Source organism: Tachypleus tridentatus, chromosome 2 (assembly GCF_004210375.1).
Source record: "Tachypleus tridentatus isolate NWPU-2018 chromosome 2, ASM421037v1, whole genome shotgun sequence".
Taxonomy (NCBI): domain Eukaryota; kingdom Metazoa; phylum Arthropoda; class Merostomata; order Xiphosura; family Limulidae; genus Tachypleus; species Tachypleus tridentatus.
This window is the reverse complement of record NC_134826.1, coordinates 146,870,657-146,888,919: the sequence shown is the minus strand read 5'-3', so window position 1 is coordinate 146,888,919 and position 18,263 is coordinate 146,870,657. Positions and strand designations below refer to the sequence as shown.

Sequence of the window (18,263 nt, the reverse complement as noted above, 5' to 3'; positions counted from 1 at the left end):
ACTGTATCATTTTTTTGTGTGTGTCTTTAAGTATAATATGACTTACAACAAATACTGAAGGGCAAAACTGATTCAAGTCATTAAACATTTGTATGATGTGACATTGGCTTTTGTTATTTTAATTTTCAGTAACATTCCTCAAGCTTTCTACATAATCTACTTCAAGTTGTAAAATGTAGTTGTATGTTGGTTTAGAAAATGTCTGTTTTCCTGTTACTAGGTGAATGTAGCACAACAAACTGTCAAGTTTGATTTAGAGGACATGGAACTTAGACCTGACCAGGAACCAATTCTGTTTGAAATGATTCATGGTGTAAGTACAGTCACATTTTAAGTCATCATTTTGAATATTTTAAAAGTGAAACATGGTGGTCATCTTGAGACTGCTTAAAATCACTGAAGCAACATTACTTCTATGATGCATACTTTTTGTTTTTACCACTGGCATGGAATAAGACTTTGCCAGCGTACTAATCCATGCAAAAAAAGAAAATAAGTTCTTGGTATGTGGCTGCCCTTTGTGATTTAGTATAAATACATAATGATAGATAGTGATCACAACTTGAAAATTACAAACAGTAATTTGCTCATTTTGATATGCAAAGGAACATGATTGGCTGAGTTACTACAACATATTTGATTTTGTGGAAGCTTATCGATGTTACGAGATATTGATTGAAAATGTCAGAAGAAACAAAAGCTATAAAGACATTTAACATTCAAGGAGCAGTTAATTTTTAAAAATAACTACATTTTTATCAAAAATAAAATAGATATAGGCACAGGGAAGATGACTACAATGTAACAATTGTATAGATGTTTTCAGTATGTACACAAGTGGAACAGTTGTAATGATTCAATGTTGATCATGTTACGTTTTTATGACTTGTGAAGTTGATACCTACTTCATTATGTGAACAGCCCACTTGAGAAAACTTCTATAAGCAGTACTGTGGAGTTATAATGCATGACACAAAATTACTATATTAGTTACATACTTAATGTTTTCAGCTCTTCTATGTAAGCATTCCTTGTAGATTTATTAAAACTTGGACATAATCACTGAAGTCTGTCTGAAACAAAATACAATGCAGTTGGTCCTAAACACTGACCTTGCATACCTGCTGTGCTCCTTGATGTATTTATTGTCCTAAACACTGACCTTGCATACCTGCTGTGCTCCTTGATGTATTTATTATTGTAACTGAAGACACTTTGTGAACTTTTCTGTGTAGCAATTTTTTTGAAAACAAAATTATATTAAAATATTTAAATATAGAATGTTTTATTGGCTGCAGCAAATCACGTGACATAGTTACTAACTAAGAGCGTGTGCTGCTTCAATTTGGAATATTGTTTTGTAACAAAAAATGTTCTCACCTCCTTTACATCCCACATTTTACTTACCCCTATCCCTGTGTTTTTAACGTTAAGTGCACTGGTCCACCAAAAGAAATGTAGAGATTTTGTATAGTTATATATTACAGAGAACATAAAGGAAAAACATTATCCATTTTATTATGAATGAAGATCATGGTCTTGTGTTTTAATGATACAAACAAGCCAACATCATTCTCTTATGTGTGAACTTTGTTTCAAAAATGAAAGCCCCATTGTTGCTGCTCAAAGAACATGCCATCTATAACTCGGTATTAACATTGCTTCTTCTGAATGTGTCACTAACGAGAATTGTGGTTTTTAACAACGTGGAGCTGTCTGCCACTTAGTATGAACAACAGTGGCAGTATTGTGTTATCTGTTCCCCAGGCAGCGTTGTGTTGTCTGTCCCCCAGGCATCGTTGTGTTGCCTGTCCCCCAGGCAGCGTTGTGTTGTCTGTCCCCCAGGCAGCGTTGTGTTGTCTGTCCCCCAGGCAGCATTGTGTTAACCTATACAATCTCCAGATTTTGTCAGCAGCAGACTTGTTTTTTTTAGGGTTACTTAATGAATAGAGTGTAGGTTAATAACCTATGGACACTACAGGATTTGAAAGGTAACTTTGACCTCTACAGTGGAAGGTGTCATCTGTACAGCCTGCCAGTATATTTCAGTATTTAGTAGACACCTACCAGACATTGATTTTCCTTTTTAATTGTTGCAAGAAATCTTATTTAGCTATGTAAATAATAAACACAAACTATACCAACAGATGTTGTGAATTATCACAGTTTTAAATCCCTACGCATCTCTTTAGCAGACCCGGTACATCTTGTTACTTTCTTTGAAATATATTTTTTTTTACAGGCAGCGTACCAAAACAACACGCTCGGTTTACCAAAGCTCTGCCCACCAGAAAATATTGATATTATAAACAGGAATGTTCTTTTCACGTACTTGAAGCATTATTACACTCCATCACGTATGGTTGTTGCAGGTGTGGGGGTGGATCACGAAGCTTTGGTGGACTGCACCCAAAAGTAAGCAAGACATTAGTAATATGTTTCATGGTGGACTGCACCCAAAAGTAAGCATGTAATATGTTTCAGTTAAATGTAGTAACAAATGTGTTTTGATAATATTGACATCTTCAGGTATTCGGTAATGACATGTGGGGTATATGCACAGCTGAATAACAAATGTGTTTTGATAATATTGACATCTTCAGGTATTCGGTAATGACATATCTGGGGTATATGCACAGCTGAGTAACAAAAGTGTTTTGATAATATTGACATCTTCAGGCATTCGGTAATGACATATCTGGGGTATATGCACAGCTGAATAACAAATGTGTTTTGATAATATTGACATCTTCAGGTATTCGGTAATGACATGTGGGGTATATGCACAGCTGAATAACAAATGTGTTTTGATAATATTGACATCTTCAGGTATTCGGTAATGACATATCTGGGGTATATGCACAGCTGAGTAACAAAAGTGTTTTGATAATATTGACATCTTCAGGCATTCGGTAATGACATATCTGGGGTATATGCACAGCTGAATAACAAATGTGTTTTGATAATATTGACATCTTCAGGTATTCGGTAATGACATATCTGGGGTATATGTACAGCTGAGTAACAAATGTGTTTTGATAATATTGACATCTTCAGGTATTCGGTAATGACATATCAGGGGTATATGCACAGCTGAGTAACAAATGTGTTTTGATAATATTGACATCTTCAGGTATTTGGTAATGACATATCTGGGGTATATGCACAGCTGAATAACAAATGTGTTTTGATAATATTGACATCTTCAGGTATTTGGTAATGACATATCTGGGGTATATGCACAGCTGAATAACAAATGTGTTTTGATAATATTGACATCTTCAGGTATTCGGTAATGACATATCTGGGGCATATGCACAGCTGAATAACAAATGTGTTTTGATAATATTGACATCTTCAGGTATTTGGTAATGACATATCTGGGGTATATGCACAGCTGAATAACAAATGTGTTTTGATAATATTGACATCTTCAGGTATTCGGTAATGACATATCTGGGGTATATGTACAGCTGAGTAACGTGTTTTGATAATATTGACATCTTCAGGTATTCGGTAATGACATATCTGGGGTATATGCACAGCTGAGTAACAAATGTGTTTTGATAATATTGACATCTTCAGGTATTTGGTAATGACATATCTGGGGTATATGCACAGCTGAATAACAAATGTGTTTTGATAATATTGACATCTTCAGGTATTCGGTAATGACATATCTGGGGTATATGCACAGCTGAGTAACAAATGTGTTTTGATAATATTGACATCTTCAGGTATTCGGTAATGACATATCTGGGGTATATGCACAGCTGAATAACAAATGTGTTTTGATAATATTGACATCTTCAGGTATTTGGTAATGACATATCTGGGGTATATGCACAGCTGAATAACAAATGTGTTTTGATAATATTGACATCTTCAGGTATTCGGTAATGACATATCTGGGGTATATGTACAGCTGAGTAACAAATGTGTTTTGATAATATTGACATCTTCAGGTATTCGGTAATGACGTGGGGTATATGCACAGCTGAGTAACAAATGTGTTTTGATAATATTGACATCTTCAGGTATTCGGTAATGACATATCTGGGGTATATGTACAGCTGAGTAACAAATGTGTTTTGATAATATTGACATCTTCAGGTATTCGGTAATGACATATCTGGGGTATATGCACAGCTGAGTAACAAATGTGTTTTGATAATATTGACATCTTCAGGTATTCGGTAATGACATATCTGGGGTATATGTACAGCTGAGTAACAAATGTGTTTTGATAATATTGACATCTTCAGGTATTCAGTAATGACATATCTGGGGTATATGTACAGCTGAATAACAAATGTGTTTTGATAATATTGACATCTTCAGGTATTCGGTAATGACATATCTGGGGTATATGCACAGCTGAATAACAAATGTGTTTTGATAATATTGACATCTTCAGGTATTCGGTAATGACATATCTGGGGTATATGCACAGCTGAGTAACAAATGTGTTTTGATAATATTGACATCTTCAGGTATTTTGGTAATGACATATCTGGGGGATATGCACAGCTGAATAACAAATGTGTTTTGATAATATTGACATCTTCAGGTATTCAGTAATGACATATCTGGGGTATATGCACAGCTAAATAACATACATTTTACAGAACAAGTAGTGTATTTTTGCATATAAATTTCTCAACAAGTGGGTTTCTCGACATCACTGAGAACAAGTAGTGTCTTGTGAAACTTGAATTGTTAGATAGTTTTTGTTGTACTTCATTCTTAATGTATAGTTCCAGTTATAAATGAAAAACAAAATCTTACTAGAGGAATTTTTTATTCAGGACTGTTACATTTATAGAATTATGAAAACTTGAAGTTTTTCTGTAGTCTAGGTACTTTATATTTATACATACAAAACTTTTTCAGCTGTTTTTTTTATCTCTGTTTGATGATAGTAGTTGTTAAACAATTCTAAGTTTAGAGACCTATTTCATCAGGTACTTTGAAGAAGAAAAACCTGTCTGGGAAGAAAATCCAACGTTAGTTATAGATACTAGGATACAAGCTGATAAATCGATATCTCAGTATACAGGAGGAATTATACAGGTAAGTTGTGGCTCTAAAAACTTACGTAAGCTATGACAGCAAGGTAGTGAGAATTGTCCATATGCAACTTAACAACAGTTGGATGTTCAGCCATCTTCCCTTTGTGTATGTAGAACTGATTTCTTGCTTCTCATTCCCGATAAAATGTATTACCGACACTTCTGTTAAATCATAGAATTAGTTTTTCAGAATTATTTAACCAATTTTTACTTGATAAACTATATTACATGAAAACAAAAAAGGGGTCAGAATAGGTTTATACCAAAAACGTCAAAAGGGGACATATATTAAATTTCAAACTACTTAAATTCTGTTCTGTGGACAATGTTGTTCATTGTTTTCATTTCTTTCTCTTTAAAACCTGAATTTTTCCTTCAGTTTATTCTTGCCGTTTCCAATTTGATACAGATCGAAAAGGATTTGTCGAATGTAAGTCTAGGTCCAACTCCGATACCCGAATTGGCCCATATAGTCCTAGGGCTGGAGAGTAGTTCTCACCAAGATCCCGACTTCATACCATTCTGCGTACTGAACATGATGATGGGAGGAGGAGGGTCGTTTTCTGCTGGTGGGCCTGGAAAGGGAATGTACACTCGTCTGTACACGAACGTGTTAAATAGGTTTGTATTAGTATTAAGGCCTTATTTTGAGAAACTGGTAACTGAAGGTGACAGTAAATGGTTCCTAATGTGCTGTCAAAAATGTTACTAATATAAAAGATGTTCTCATTGCAGGAGGCACCTATGTTGAAAACATTACATCTAACCTATACTAACTTAACCATTATGAATTAATAAACACTGAGTATGCCTTAGTTTACCAGACTGTGGTTCTAAGGTTCCATGGTTCACACCAGTTGCACCGATCCTTCCCCCTTTCACACTCAAAAAACTGCTTCAGACTTTAGGGTAATAGATTTGTAATAAGAGTGAAATTTCAGTCTAACTCTTTGATCTGACAAAGTAGCCCAAGAGTTGGCAGTAGGTAGTTTTTACTACCCTCTAGTCTTACACTTCTAAACTAGGGATGAGTTGTGCAGATAGCTTTGAGTATCTGTGAATGAAATACAACAACAAAATAAACATTACAAGTCAGAAAACATGTTTTAAACCAAATGCAAGATATGAAGGGTTTTTTTTTTCCATCAAGGATATAACTTTAACTTAACTGTAATCAGAGTGATTTTTGAGTTTCGTAAAACTATTAATTGAAATATGGATAATCCAGTCATGAAACGTAGTTTTTACTGTAAGAAATGCAGTTTGCAAGAAATAATTTTGAGATCTTCGCCATGGATGTCATTTAAAATTGTAAATGCTCATTTCATTTGGTTCTTAAATAGAAACAAACAGGTTTATATTATCAAATAGAAAAAATATGACATCTCAAAGTTTATTAAAAAGGGTATAAAGTATTAGGACAGTAATGTAGAATGTCATTATTGTAGTGCAGAGTTTATAGAAAGAAATAATACCTGTGTTTACCAGGCATCATTGGATGTACAATGCAACTGCTTACAACCACGCTTATAATGACAGTGGAATATTCTGTATCCATGCAGGTGCTCACCCATCTCAGGTAAATAGTTTTAACTTTTTATCATCAGTTATAAACTGGTCAGTAACACAATTTTGTTACCAATTTCTTTTCTTGTGGTAAGGTTCCTTAGGACATCTAGAACTGAGTTGTGATTAATCATAATTTTGTCAAGACTTCAATTTTATTGTATGTTACGATTTCTTCTTCATTGTACATGGATATTTGCCTTGGTGTTTAAGGAATTATTTGAATTTGATATATGCTATACTTGGTTTTTAACATTGTTGTATGTTAACTGGTACAACATGAAAGTAGTAAGATAGTGTTAACATTATTGTATGTTAAGTGATAGAACATGGAAAGTAGTAGGACAGAGTTAACATTATTGTGTGCCAGTTGATCCAACGTGGAAAGTAGTAGGATAGTGCTAACGTTATTGTGTGTCAGTTGATCCAACATGGAAAGTAGTAAGATAGTGTTAACATTATTGTGTGTTAAGGTATACAACATGGAAAGTAGTAGGACAGTGTTAACATTATTGTGTGTTAAGGTATACAACATGGAAAGTAGTAGGATAGTGCTAACATTATTGTGTGTCAGTTGATCCAACATGGAAAGCAGTAGGATAGTGTTAACATTATTGTGTGTTAAGGTATACAACATGGAAAGTAGTAGGACAGTGTTAACATTATTGTGTGTTAAGGTATACAACATGGAAAGTAGTAGGATAGTGCTAACATTATTGTGTGTCAGTTGATCCAACATGGAAAGTAGTAGGATAGTGTTAACATTATTGTGTGTCAGTTGATCCAATATGGAAAGCAGTAGGACAGTGTTAACATTATTGTGTGTTAATTTATACAACATGTAAAGTAGTAGGATAGTGTTAACATTATTGTGTGCCAGTTGATCCAACATGGAAAGTAGTAGGATAGTGTTAACATTATTGTGTGTTAAGGTATACAACATGGAAAGTAGTAGGATAGTGCTAACATTATTGTGTGTTAAGGTATACAACATGGAAAGTAGTAGGATAGTGCTAACATTATTGTGTGTCAGTTGATCCAACATGGAAAGTAGTAGGATAGTGTTAACATTATTGTGTGTCAGTTGATCCAACATGGAAAGCAGTAGGACAGTGTTAACATTATTGTGTATTAAGGTATACAACATGGAAAGTAGTAGGATAGTGCTAACATTATTGTGTGTCAGTTGATCCAACATGGAAAGTAGTAAGATAGTGTTAACATTATTGTGTGTTAATTTATACAACATGTAAAGTAGTAGGATAGTGTTAACATTATTGTGTGTCAGTTGATCCAACATGGAAAGTAGTAAGATAGTGTTAACATTATTGTGTGTTAAGGTATACAACATGGAAAGTAGTAGGACTGTGTTTACATTATTGTGTGTTAAGGTGTACAACATGGAAAGTAGTAGGATAGTGCTAACATTATTGTGTGTCAGTTGATCCAACATGGAAAGTAGTAGGATAGTGTTAACATTATTGTGTGTCAGTTGATCCAACATGGAAAGTAGTAGGATAGTGTTAACATTATTGTGTGTCAGTTGATCCAACATGGAAAGCAGTAGGACAGTGTTAACATTATTGTGTGTTAAGGTATACAACATGGAAAGTAGTAGGATAGTGCTAACATTATTGTGTGTCAGTTGATCCAACATGGAAAGTAGTAAGATAGTGTTAACATTATTGTGTGTTAAGGTATACAACATGGAAAGTAGTAGGACAGTGTTAACATTATTGTGTGTTAAGGTATACAACATGGAAAGTAGTAGGATAGTGCTAACATTATTGTGTGTCAGTTGATCCAACATGGAAAGCAGTAGGATATTGTTAACATTATTGTGTGTTAAGGTATACAACATGGAAAGTAGTAGGATAGTGTTAACATTATTGTGTGTTAAGGTATACAACATGGAAAGTAATAGGATAGTGTTAACATTATTGTGTGTCAGTTGATCCAACATGGAAAGCAGTAGGACAGTGTTAACATTATTGTGTGTTAAGGTATACAACATGGAAAGTAATAGGATAGTGCTAACATTATTGTGTGTCAGTTGATCCAACATGGAAAGCAGTAGGACAGTGTTAACATTATTGTGTGTTAAGGTATACAACATGGAAAGTAATAGGATAGTGTTAACATTATTGTGTGTCAGTTGATCCAACATGGAAAGTAGTAGGATAGTGTTAACATTATTGTGTGTTAAGGTATACAGCATGGAAAGTAGTAGGATAGTGTTAACATTATTGTGTGTTAAGGTATACAACATGGAAAGTAATAGGATAGTGTTAACATTATTGTGTGTTAAGGTATACAACATGGAAAGTAATAGGATAGTGTTAACATTATTGTGTGTTAAGGTATACAACATGGAAAGTAATAGGATAGTGTTAACATTATTGTGTGTCAGTTGATCCAACATGGAAAGTAGTAGGATAGTGTTAACATTATTGTGTGTTAAGGTATACAACATGGAAAGTAATAGGATAGTGTTAACATTATTGTGTGTCAGTTGATCCAACATGGAAAGTAGTAGGATAGTGTTAACATGATTGTGTGTCAGTTGATCCAACATGGAAAGTAGTAGGATAGTGTTAACATTATTGTGTGTTAAGGTATACAACATGGAAAGTAATAGGATAGTGTTAACATTATTGTGTGTCAGTTGATCCAACATGGAAAGCAGTAGGGCAGTGTTAACATTATTGTGTGTTAAGGTATACAACATGGAAAGTAATAGGATAGTGCTAACATTATTGTGTGTCAGTTGATCCAACATGGAAAGCAGTAGGACAGTGTTAACATTATTGTGTGTTAAGGTATACAACATGGAAAGTAATAGGATAGTGTTAACATTATTGTGTGTCAGTTGATCCAACATGGAAAGTAGTAGGATAGTGTTAACATTATTGTGTGTTAAGGTATACAGCATGGAAAGTAGTAGGATAGTGTTAACATTATTGTGTGTTAAGGTATACAACATGGAAAGTAATAGGATAGTGTTAACATTATTGTGTGTTAAGGTATACAACATGGAAAGTAATAGGATAGTGTTAACATTATTGTGTGTTAAGGTATACAACATGGAAAGTAATAGGATAGTGTTAACATTATTGTGTGTCAGTTGATCCAACATGGAAAGTAGTAGGATAGTGTTAACATTATTGTGTGTTAAGGTATACAACATGGAAAGTAATAGGATAGTGTTAACATTATTGTGTGTCAGTTGATCCAACATGGAAAGTAGTAGGATAGTGTTAACATGATTGTGTGTCAGTTGATCCAACATGGAAAGTAGTAGGATAGTGTTAACATTATTGTGTGTTAAGGTATACAACATGGAAAGTAATAGGATAGTGTTAACATTATTGTGTGTCAGTTGATCCAACATGGAAAGTAGTAGGATAGTGTTAACATTATTGTGTGTTAAGGTATGCAACATGGAACGTAGTAGGATAGTGTTAACATTATTTTGTGTTAAGGTATCCAACATGGAAAGTAATAGGATAGTGTTAACATTATTGTGTGTCAGTTGATCCAACATGGAAAGCAGTAGGACAGTGTTAACATTATTGTGTGTTAAGGTATACAACATGGAAAGTAATAGGATAGTGTTAACATTATTGTGTGTCAGTTGATCCAACATGGAAAGTAGTAGGATAGTGTTAACATTATTGTGTGTTAAGGTATACAGCATGGAAAGTAGTAGGATAGTGTTAACATTATTGTGTGTTAAGGTATACAGCATGGAAAGTAGTAGGATAGTGTTAACATTATTGTGTGTTAAGGTATGCAACATGGAACGTAGTAGGATAGTGTTAACATCATCAAGACTTCTTTTCCTCGCTCTGTTTTGGTTTTCATATTATCATGTGAGAAGTCTCCAATTTTGTTGATTTAAGATTAGTTGAGATTCTGTGTAGCTACTTGACAGTGTATGCTAAATCTGTTGTTCTGTAGTGGATTACATCATATTTTCTATCCAAGTTTCTGCTGTATGGGTGCTGTAAATAGTAGTAGCACTTTGGTATCATGCTTGTTGATGGTTGTTAATTGTTGGGGTAAGTTGTAGTTTCTAATTGTAGCATTTCCTGTAGCATTTCTAACAATGTAGGTAGCTGATCCCAGCATAATTTCAGTGTAAGTTACCTGTTTGTGGGTGTTTATATTTGCAGTATCTGGTACGCTCACTGATCCTTTAGTTCCTAGGATACCAAATACTCTCTTGGTACTGATCTTACCTCATTTTTTTTAATTGTTTGTACAAAAATCAGTTATTTAGCATTTAAGCAACATTATACATTATTTTTTGAAATATCTTAAAATAACGAATATTGGATGTTGTAACAATATTGATTGATGATTCAGTTCCATTAATTCAAAACTAGATAAGTTGTTTTGTGTTACTGTGAAAGTTATTAAAATTTACAAATAGAAGATTTCGTGTTGTTGTTACTTTAAGAACGATAACAATTTATAAACATCTAATCATAGTGGATTTTTTCTTTTTCTCTCATTACAGTTTGTGTGATTACATTAAAAATCACTTGGAATATATTAATTAAATTCTGGTATTAACCTGTTCAGTGCCATAGACAAGATAACTCGTTCAATTCGTTTGGTAACACAGTGCCATGGACGAGTTAATTCGTTCTCAATAATACCTAACTACAACGCTAGATGTCAGCACCATACATGTATTTGACCTACTTACAAATTGTTTCACTTTCGATCCAAAATGGCGTCACGAAAAAAGTTACAAAATTAAGAAGCATTAGAGTTGTATTGCAGCAGCTGAAATACTTGGCAGTCAACTGGTTAATCCTTCATTAAAATTATTTTTGCTATGGGGAAAAGTTATAGACAGCTGAATACAGTGGTTAAAATAACAAGACAGATAAGAATTTGCTTTTAACACGTTGTGAATGGAAGTCATTCCATGCAGTTTCAGTTCTATTTTAGGGTTAGTTCTCTTAAAGAGAAAATTAGTCCTATCAACACAGGCTTGTTTATTTGTTCGCAAACTCTTCATCTTCTGCTTGCAGCTAAAGGATTTGGTGGAAGTGATTGTAATGGAATTCACAAAGATGACAGGAAGAATATCAGAGGTAAGAAAACTTGTGTGGTTTTTACATCTTTTGTTGAAGTTATGCGATACAGTGTATCAAAGTTATAACTGCAGTGTATTGCAGTAAAGGTCATTTGGAACTCCCATGTGACTGAACCAGAGTTTTGAGACTCTGATGCCATTTATTGTTGTTGTTAGTTTGGCTACATTGCTTTTTCACTGTTACCCTTAGTATAACTTTTACATTGAATTATTTACATATAATTTGAATATAATACTTGCAATAATTACATGGCAGTTAATTACACTTGGTAATAACTTGGTCACTCTTGGACAACACATCCTTACAAGCTTTCCACAAACATCTTTCAAGATCGTGTTTAAGCAACCATTTGTGCATAAGTCAGCCAGTGTGAAGTCGTCAGAGATTGGAAGCTGGAATAAACAGCAGTTTCATTTATCATGATTTTAAAAGCTCTGCCATGGACTTTAATATGTAACTTAATGATTCATCATTTGTAGCATCCTTGCACTAAAAGTACTGGAGTATTACATTGCTCAATTGATAGCGGTGTTTTTGTGACAGTGGTTGGGTCCGTATTTGCTTCACCACATATTTTGTGAAATTTAAATTGCCTATTACATGAGAAACCTGAAACAATGATAAAGCTGCACAAAAAAAGGTAGAAAATCATTCATTTCTTCCTGCAGTGGTTCAAGTACATATAGATATTGTCCAGTATCCTTAGGAAGCAGCTCATTCACCTGTGGTTTATACTTCTTAGAAAGGACAAAAACTTGGTGTCATATTTTGCACTGTTAATTTAGATATGTACAGTGAAACCTCTCTAAGCAGCCACCCCTTGAAAGGGTCATTCAATGACAGTCCCTTTTTCTGTTTACATAATCCCTAATTATGTACAGTGGAACCCCTCTAATCAGGAGAGTTTGTCTCAGTCCCAAAGGTGGCTGCTTTAGAGGGGTTCCACTGTACATTTGTTCTTTCTGTGTGTAGGGTTGAGGGCTCCAGATGACCGTCCTGCAAACTTTGAAGACACAAATGACATTTGTGTGAGATGAGGTGTTTACATAGATGATGCTTTTCAATATTACACTTAATGATTCTTAAAAATGAAATAATTTTCATATCTTTGTTCTTTTGCTAAATTCTGAAAGGGCTGTGGAATATTTAAATAGTCATAAGTCTAACCAAAGCAGTATTGCACTGTCAAAAGCTGCAGAATTTGCTGTAAAACAGAAATACTTTCAGTTGTGCTGAAACTCGCATGTGCTATGTACGAGTGTTAAGTGAAACGTTTTTATATAGTTTGGTTAACCTTACCTTGATGTCACTATTATCACAACCTTGAAATAATTCTGTTGTGTCATTTTGTTAGCTTTGGATTTGTACAGCAATCTTTTATTATAATTGTGTGCCCTTTAGTAAATAAAGTTTTTATCTTGGTAATTAATGGCTGTAGGTTCAAACATGTGATTTTTGATTGTAAGTGACATAATAACTCGTAAAGTAAATTCCATTAACAGCCATTAACGTCTGGATTGTGTTATAATGGTACAAAAAAGAAATACCTCAATTGAAAAATAAAACGTTATAGATAGTCATGGAAATGTTTTTGTTCTTGTTCAACTCATAACGTAAATAAAAGTTTTAAGTGCGTTCTCTGTACTGATCTATTACCTTTTTAAAGGATGAGCTGAATAGAGCAAAGAAACAGCTTCAGTCGATGCTTATGATGAACTTAGAGTCTCGTCCAATCATGTTTGAAGATATTGGAAGACAAGTCCTAGCCACAGGGCACAGAAAACCTCCAGAATTCTTCATGGAAGAAATAGGTAAAACGCACTTAGTGTAAAAATACATTAAATTTCCTCTCTTTAGTAGAAATTGATTTAAACAAGTTTGGTACACAGGATTATTTTGTTCCTGAAAATATACATGTGTGTGCATATATATAAACAAGGGTATTTTATGAATATTCATTGCATTTTGATGTATAACTAAATTTACACTGCTTTAGCAAACACAGGAACAGGCTTACAGGTTTATTTCAAGTTGGTGAAACAAAACATTCTAGAAAATAGGACTCCTTTACTTTCCAATCAGAGTAACAAGGTATTACTTTAATTAAACCAAAGTTTACTATATCAGGATTGTTTCAATCATATAACTGTCATTACAGTAGATTTGTTGTTATGCGAGAAAATTAGGCTGTTCTAGAGTTCAAGTATCATTAACCTGATAGTAAAAGTTTCTCATGAAAGATATGAAAAGGTTTTTGAAATATTAAACTTGTGGGGGCATTATAATGTGACTGTCAATCCCACTATTCATTGCTAAAAGAGTAGTCCACGAGTTGGCGGTGATGACTAGCTGCTTTCCCTCTAGTCTTACACTGCTAAGTTAGGGATGGCTAGTGCAGATAGCCCTCATGTAGTTTTGTGTGAAATTCACAACAAACTAAACTAATACAAAAGATGAAAAGAAAGAAAAGTACGTAATATTTCTGAATGTGTTAAACTTAGAATTTCATGTTGGTCAAGTCTTGTTGGACTAATTTTATAAACAAATTATTTCAAGATGATTTTATTAGTGCCTAATCAGTTTGTGATATAAATTGTATATCATTTTCTTACATTAAAAGGTAAAGTATCAGAAGAAGACATCAGAAGAGTAGCCTATCGTATGCTTCGAAGTAAACCAGCAGTAGCAGCGTTAGGAGATCTTAAAATACTGCCATCTTATGAAGATATAGAAACTGGGCTTTTGAATAAAGAAGGCAGACTACCTAAAAAGTTTTCTCTGTTTCGATGAAGCCACCTCTCACAGCAACGGTGGTAATATTTATAGAAGGTGTCTAAGTGACTGATTAGCTGCTTTAGTTCTGGATATCATATTAATTTCAAATTTTAATCACCTGTTCTATATAAGGTTTGAAAAAAATGGAACAAGAAAGTTGGTTTTTATCACCTTATAACCACTGTGCTGTGTAATATAAGACTAGCAGTTTGTACATCAGTTAGTGTTTTATGACACATAGTTAGCATCCTAATATTTTAAGTTTTAACTTTCATTAGACCACATAAACAACTCCTGAACTTATTTGCTTGGTTGAATGTAAAAAGTTGATATGCAAATACTAAGAAAAAGATCATTTTTTAAATTTGAAGTTTATTTGATCATGTCAATTTCTGCCAACATACAACCATATTTTGTAGTTTTTTTCAGCCATTATATCTATGTGACACCTTGTATGAAGATTCACTATCGTTCAGTCACACCAAATCATCATAAAATATTCGTATATAATAATGTCTGATGTTCAAGAAAGTTTGACATGTATTTATGACATAATTAAATGATGTATTCATATTGCACTTAGAAGTTTCATTGGTTGTAATGTTTATCTTTCTTTAGCATGTGGGATTTTGTGGACAACATGACAAACAAGTTCTCACCATTTTTTTAGTGCAGAGGGTGTATGCAATGTTTAACAATTATCATTACAATATAATATGCATGTGATCAAATATTATTTAACATTTCTCCAACTCAGCCTTTTGTTAACGTATTCTGGTATTAAATATCTTTGAATTTGTCCTAGTAACATACTGTTCACATTGGATGTTTTTGCACTGTATGTCTTAATATTGTAGTGTCCACAGTGGATGTGTTATGATATTAAATATCTTTGGATAAGTCCTAGTAGTATACTGTTCACTGTGATTCTGTTCTTACACTGTATGTCCTAATATTGTAGTGTCCACAGTGGATGTGTTATGATATTAAATATCTTTGGATAAGTCCTAGTAGTATACTGTCCACTGTGATTCTGTTCTTACACTGTATGTCCTAATATTGTAGTGTCCACAGTAGATGTGTTATGATATTAAATATCTTTGGATAAGTCCTAGTAGTATACTGTCCACTGTGATTGTGTTCTTACACTGTATGTCCTAATATTGTAGTGTCCACAGTAGATGTGTTATGATATTAAATATCTTTGGATAAGTCCTAGTAGTATACTGTCCACTGTGATTCTGTTCTTACACTGTATGTCCTAATATTGTAGTGTCCACAGTGGATGTGTTATGATATTAAATATCTTTGGATAAGTCCTAGTAGTATACTGTCCACTGTGATTCTGTTCTTACACTGTATGTCCTAATATTGTAGTGTCCACAGTGGATGTGTTATGATATTAAATATCTTTGGATAAGTCCTAGTAGTATACTGTCCACTGTGATTGTGTTCTTACACTGTATGTCCTAATATTGTAGTGTCCACAGTGGATGTGTTATGATATTAAATATCTTTGGATAAGTCCTAGTAGTATACTGTCCACTGTGATTCTGTTCTTACACTGTATGTCCTAATATTGTAGTGTCCACAGTGGATGTGTTATGATATTAAATATCTTTGGATAAGTCCTAGTAGTATACTGTCCACTGTGATTCTGTTCTTACACTGTATGTCCTAATATTGTAGTGTCCACAGTGGATGTGTTATGATATTAAATATCTTTGGATAAGTCCTAGTAGTATACTGTCCACTGTGATTCTGTTCTTACACTGTATGTCCTAATATTGTAGTGTCCACAGTGGATGTGTTATGATATTAAATATCTTTGGATAAGTCCTAGTAGTATACTGTCCACTGTGATTGTGTTCTTACACTGTATGTCCTAATATTGTAGTGTCCACAGTGGATGTGTTATGATATTAAATATCTTTGGATAAGTCCTAGTAGTATACTGTCCACTGTGATTGTGTTCTTACACTGTATGTCCTAATATTGTAGTGTCCACAGTGGATGTGTTATGATATTAAATATCTTTGGATAAGTCCTAGTAGTATACTGTCCACTGTGATTGTGTTCTTACACTGTATGTCCTAATATTGTAGTGTCCACAGTGGATGTGTTATGATATTAAATATCTTTGGATAAGTCCTAGTAGTATACTGTCCACTGTGATTGTGTTCTTACACTGTATGTCCTAATATTGTAGTGTCCACAGTGGATGTGTTATGATATTAAATATCTTTGGATAAGTCCTAGTAGTATACTGTCCACTGTGATTCTGTTCTTACACTGTATGTCCTAATATTGTAGTGTCCACAGTGGATGTGTTATGATATTAAATATCTTTGGATAAGTCCTAGTAGTATACTGTCCACTGTGATTCTGTTCTTACACTGTATGTCCTAATATTGTAGTGTCCACAGTGGATGTGTTATGATATTAAATATCTTTGGATAAGTCCTAGTAGTATACTGTCCACTGTGATTCTGTTCTTACACTGTATGTTCTAATATTGTAGTGTCCACAGTGGATGTGTTATGATATTAAATATCTTTGGATAAGTCCTAGTAGTATACTGTCCACTGTGATTGTGTTCTTACACTGTATGTCCTAATATTGTAGTGTCCACAGTGGATGTGTTCTGGTATTAAATATCTTTGGATAAGTCCTAGTAGTATACTATCCACTGTGATTGTGTTCTTACACTGTATGTCCTAATATTGTAGTGTCCACAGTGGATGTGTTCTGGTATTAAATATCTTTGGATAAGTCCTAGTAGTATACTGTCCACTGTGATTCTGTTCTTACACTGTATGTCCTAATATTGTAGTGTCCACAGTGGATGTGTGATGATATTAAATATCTTTGGATAAGTCCTAGTAGTATACTGTCCACTGTGATTGTGTTCTTACACTGTATGTCCTAATATTGTAGTGTCCACAGTGGATGTGTTCTGGTATTAAATATCTTTGGATAAGTCCTAGTAGTATACTATCCACTGTGATTGTGTTCTTACACTGTATGTCCTAATATTGTAGTGTCCACAGTGGATGTGTTCTGGTATTAAATATCTTTGGATAAGTCCTAGTAGTATACTGTCCACTGTGATTCTGTTCTTACACTGTAGGTCCTAATATTGTAGTGTCCACAGTGGATGTGTTATGATATTAAATATCTTTGGATAAGTCCTAGTAGTATACTGTCCACTGTGATTGTGTTCTTCCACTGTAGGTCCTAATATTGTAGTGTCCACAGTGGATGTGTTATGATATTAAATATCTTTGGATAAGTCCTAGTAGTATACTGTCCACTGTGATTGTGTTCTTACACTGTAGGTCCTAATATTGTAGTGTCCACAGTGGATGTGTTATGATATTAAATATCTTTGGATAAGTCCTAGTAGTATACTGTCCACTGTGATTCTGTTCTTACACTGTATGTCCTAATATTGTAGTGTCCACAGTGGATGTGTTATGATATTAAATATCTTTGGATAAGTCCTAGTAGTATACTGTCCACTGTGATTCTGTTCTTACACTGTATGTCCTAATATTGTAGTGTCCACAGTGGATGTGTTATGATATTAAATATCTTTGGATAAGTCCTAGTAGTACACTGTCCACTGTGATTCTGTTCTTACACTGTATGCTCTATCATTGTAGTGTCCACAGTGGATGTGTTATGATATTAAATATCTTTGGATAAGTCCTCGTAGTATACTGTCCACTGTGATTTT

At 33.8% G+C, this 18,263-nt stretch overlaps 1 protein-coding gene across 2 annotated transcripts in view; it reads left to right on the top strand.

The window, feature by feature from the left end:
• Nucleotides 1-15,102, top strand: part of LOC143245327 (mitochondrial-processing peptidase subunit alpha) — a 31,730-nt gene extending 16,628 nt beyond the window's left edge. Inside the window, exons 6-13 of one of the 2 annotated variants that reach the window (XM_076491539.1) lie at nt 221-313; nt 2,243-2,415; nt 4,965-5,073; nt 5,482-5,693; nt 6,561-6,651; nt 11,684-11,746; nt 13,416-13,560; nt 14,370-15,102. In XM_076491539.1, coding sequence (XP_076347654.1) covers nt 221-313; nt 2,243-2,415; nt 4,965-5,073; nt 5,482-5,693; nt 6,561-6,651; nt 11,684-11,746; nt 13,416-13,560; nt 14,370-14,539 — 1,056 coding nt within the window. In that variant the 3' untranslated portion in view covers nt 14,540-15,102. The remainder of the gene's footprint in view (nt 1-220; nt 314-2,242; nt 2,416-4,964; nt 5,074-5,481; nt 5,694-6,560; nt 6,652-11,683; nt 11,747-13,415; nt 13,561-14,369) is intronic. The other variant, XM_076491540.1, reaches the window with a different exon arrangement.
• The last annotated feature ends 3,161 nt before the right edge of the window (nt 15,103-18,263 follow it).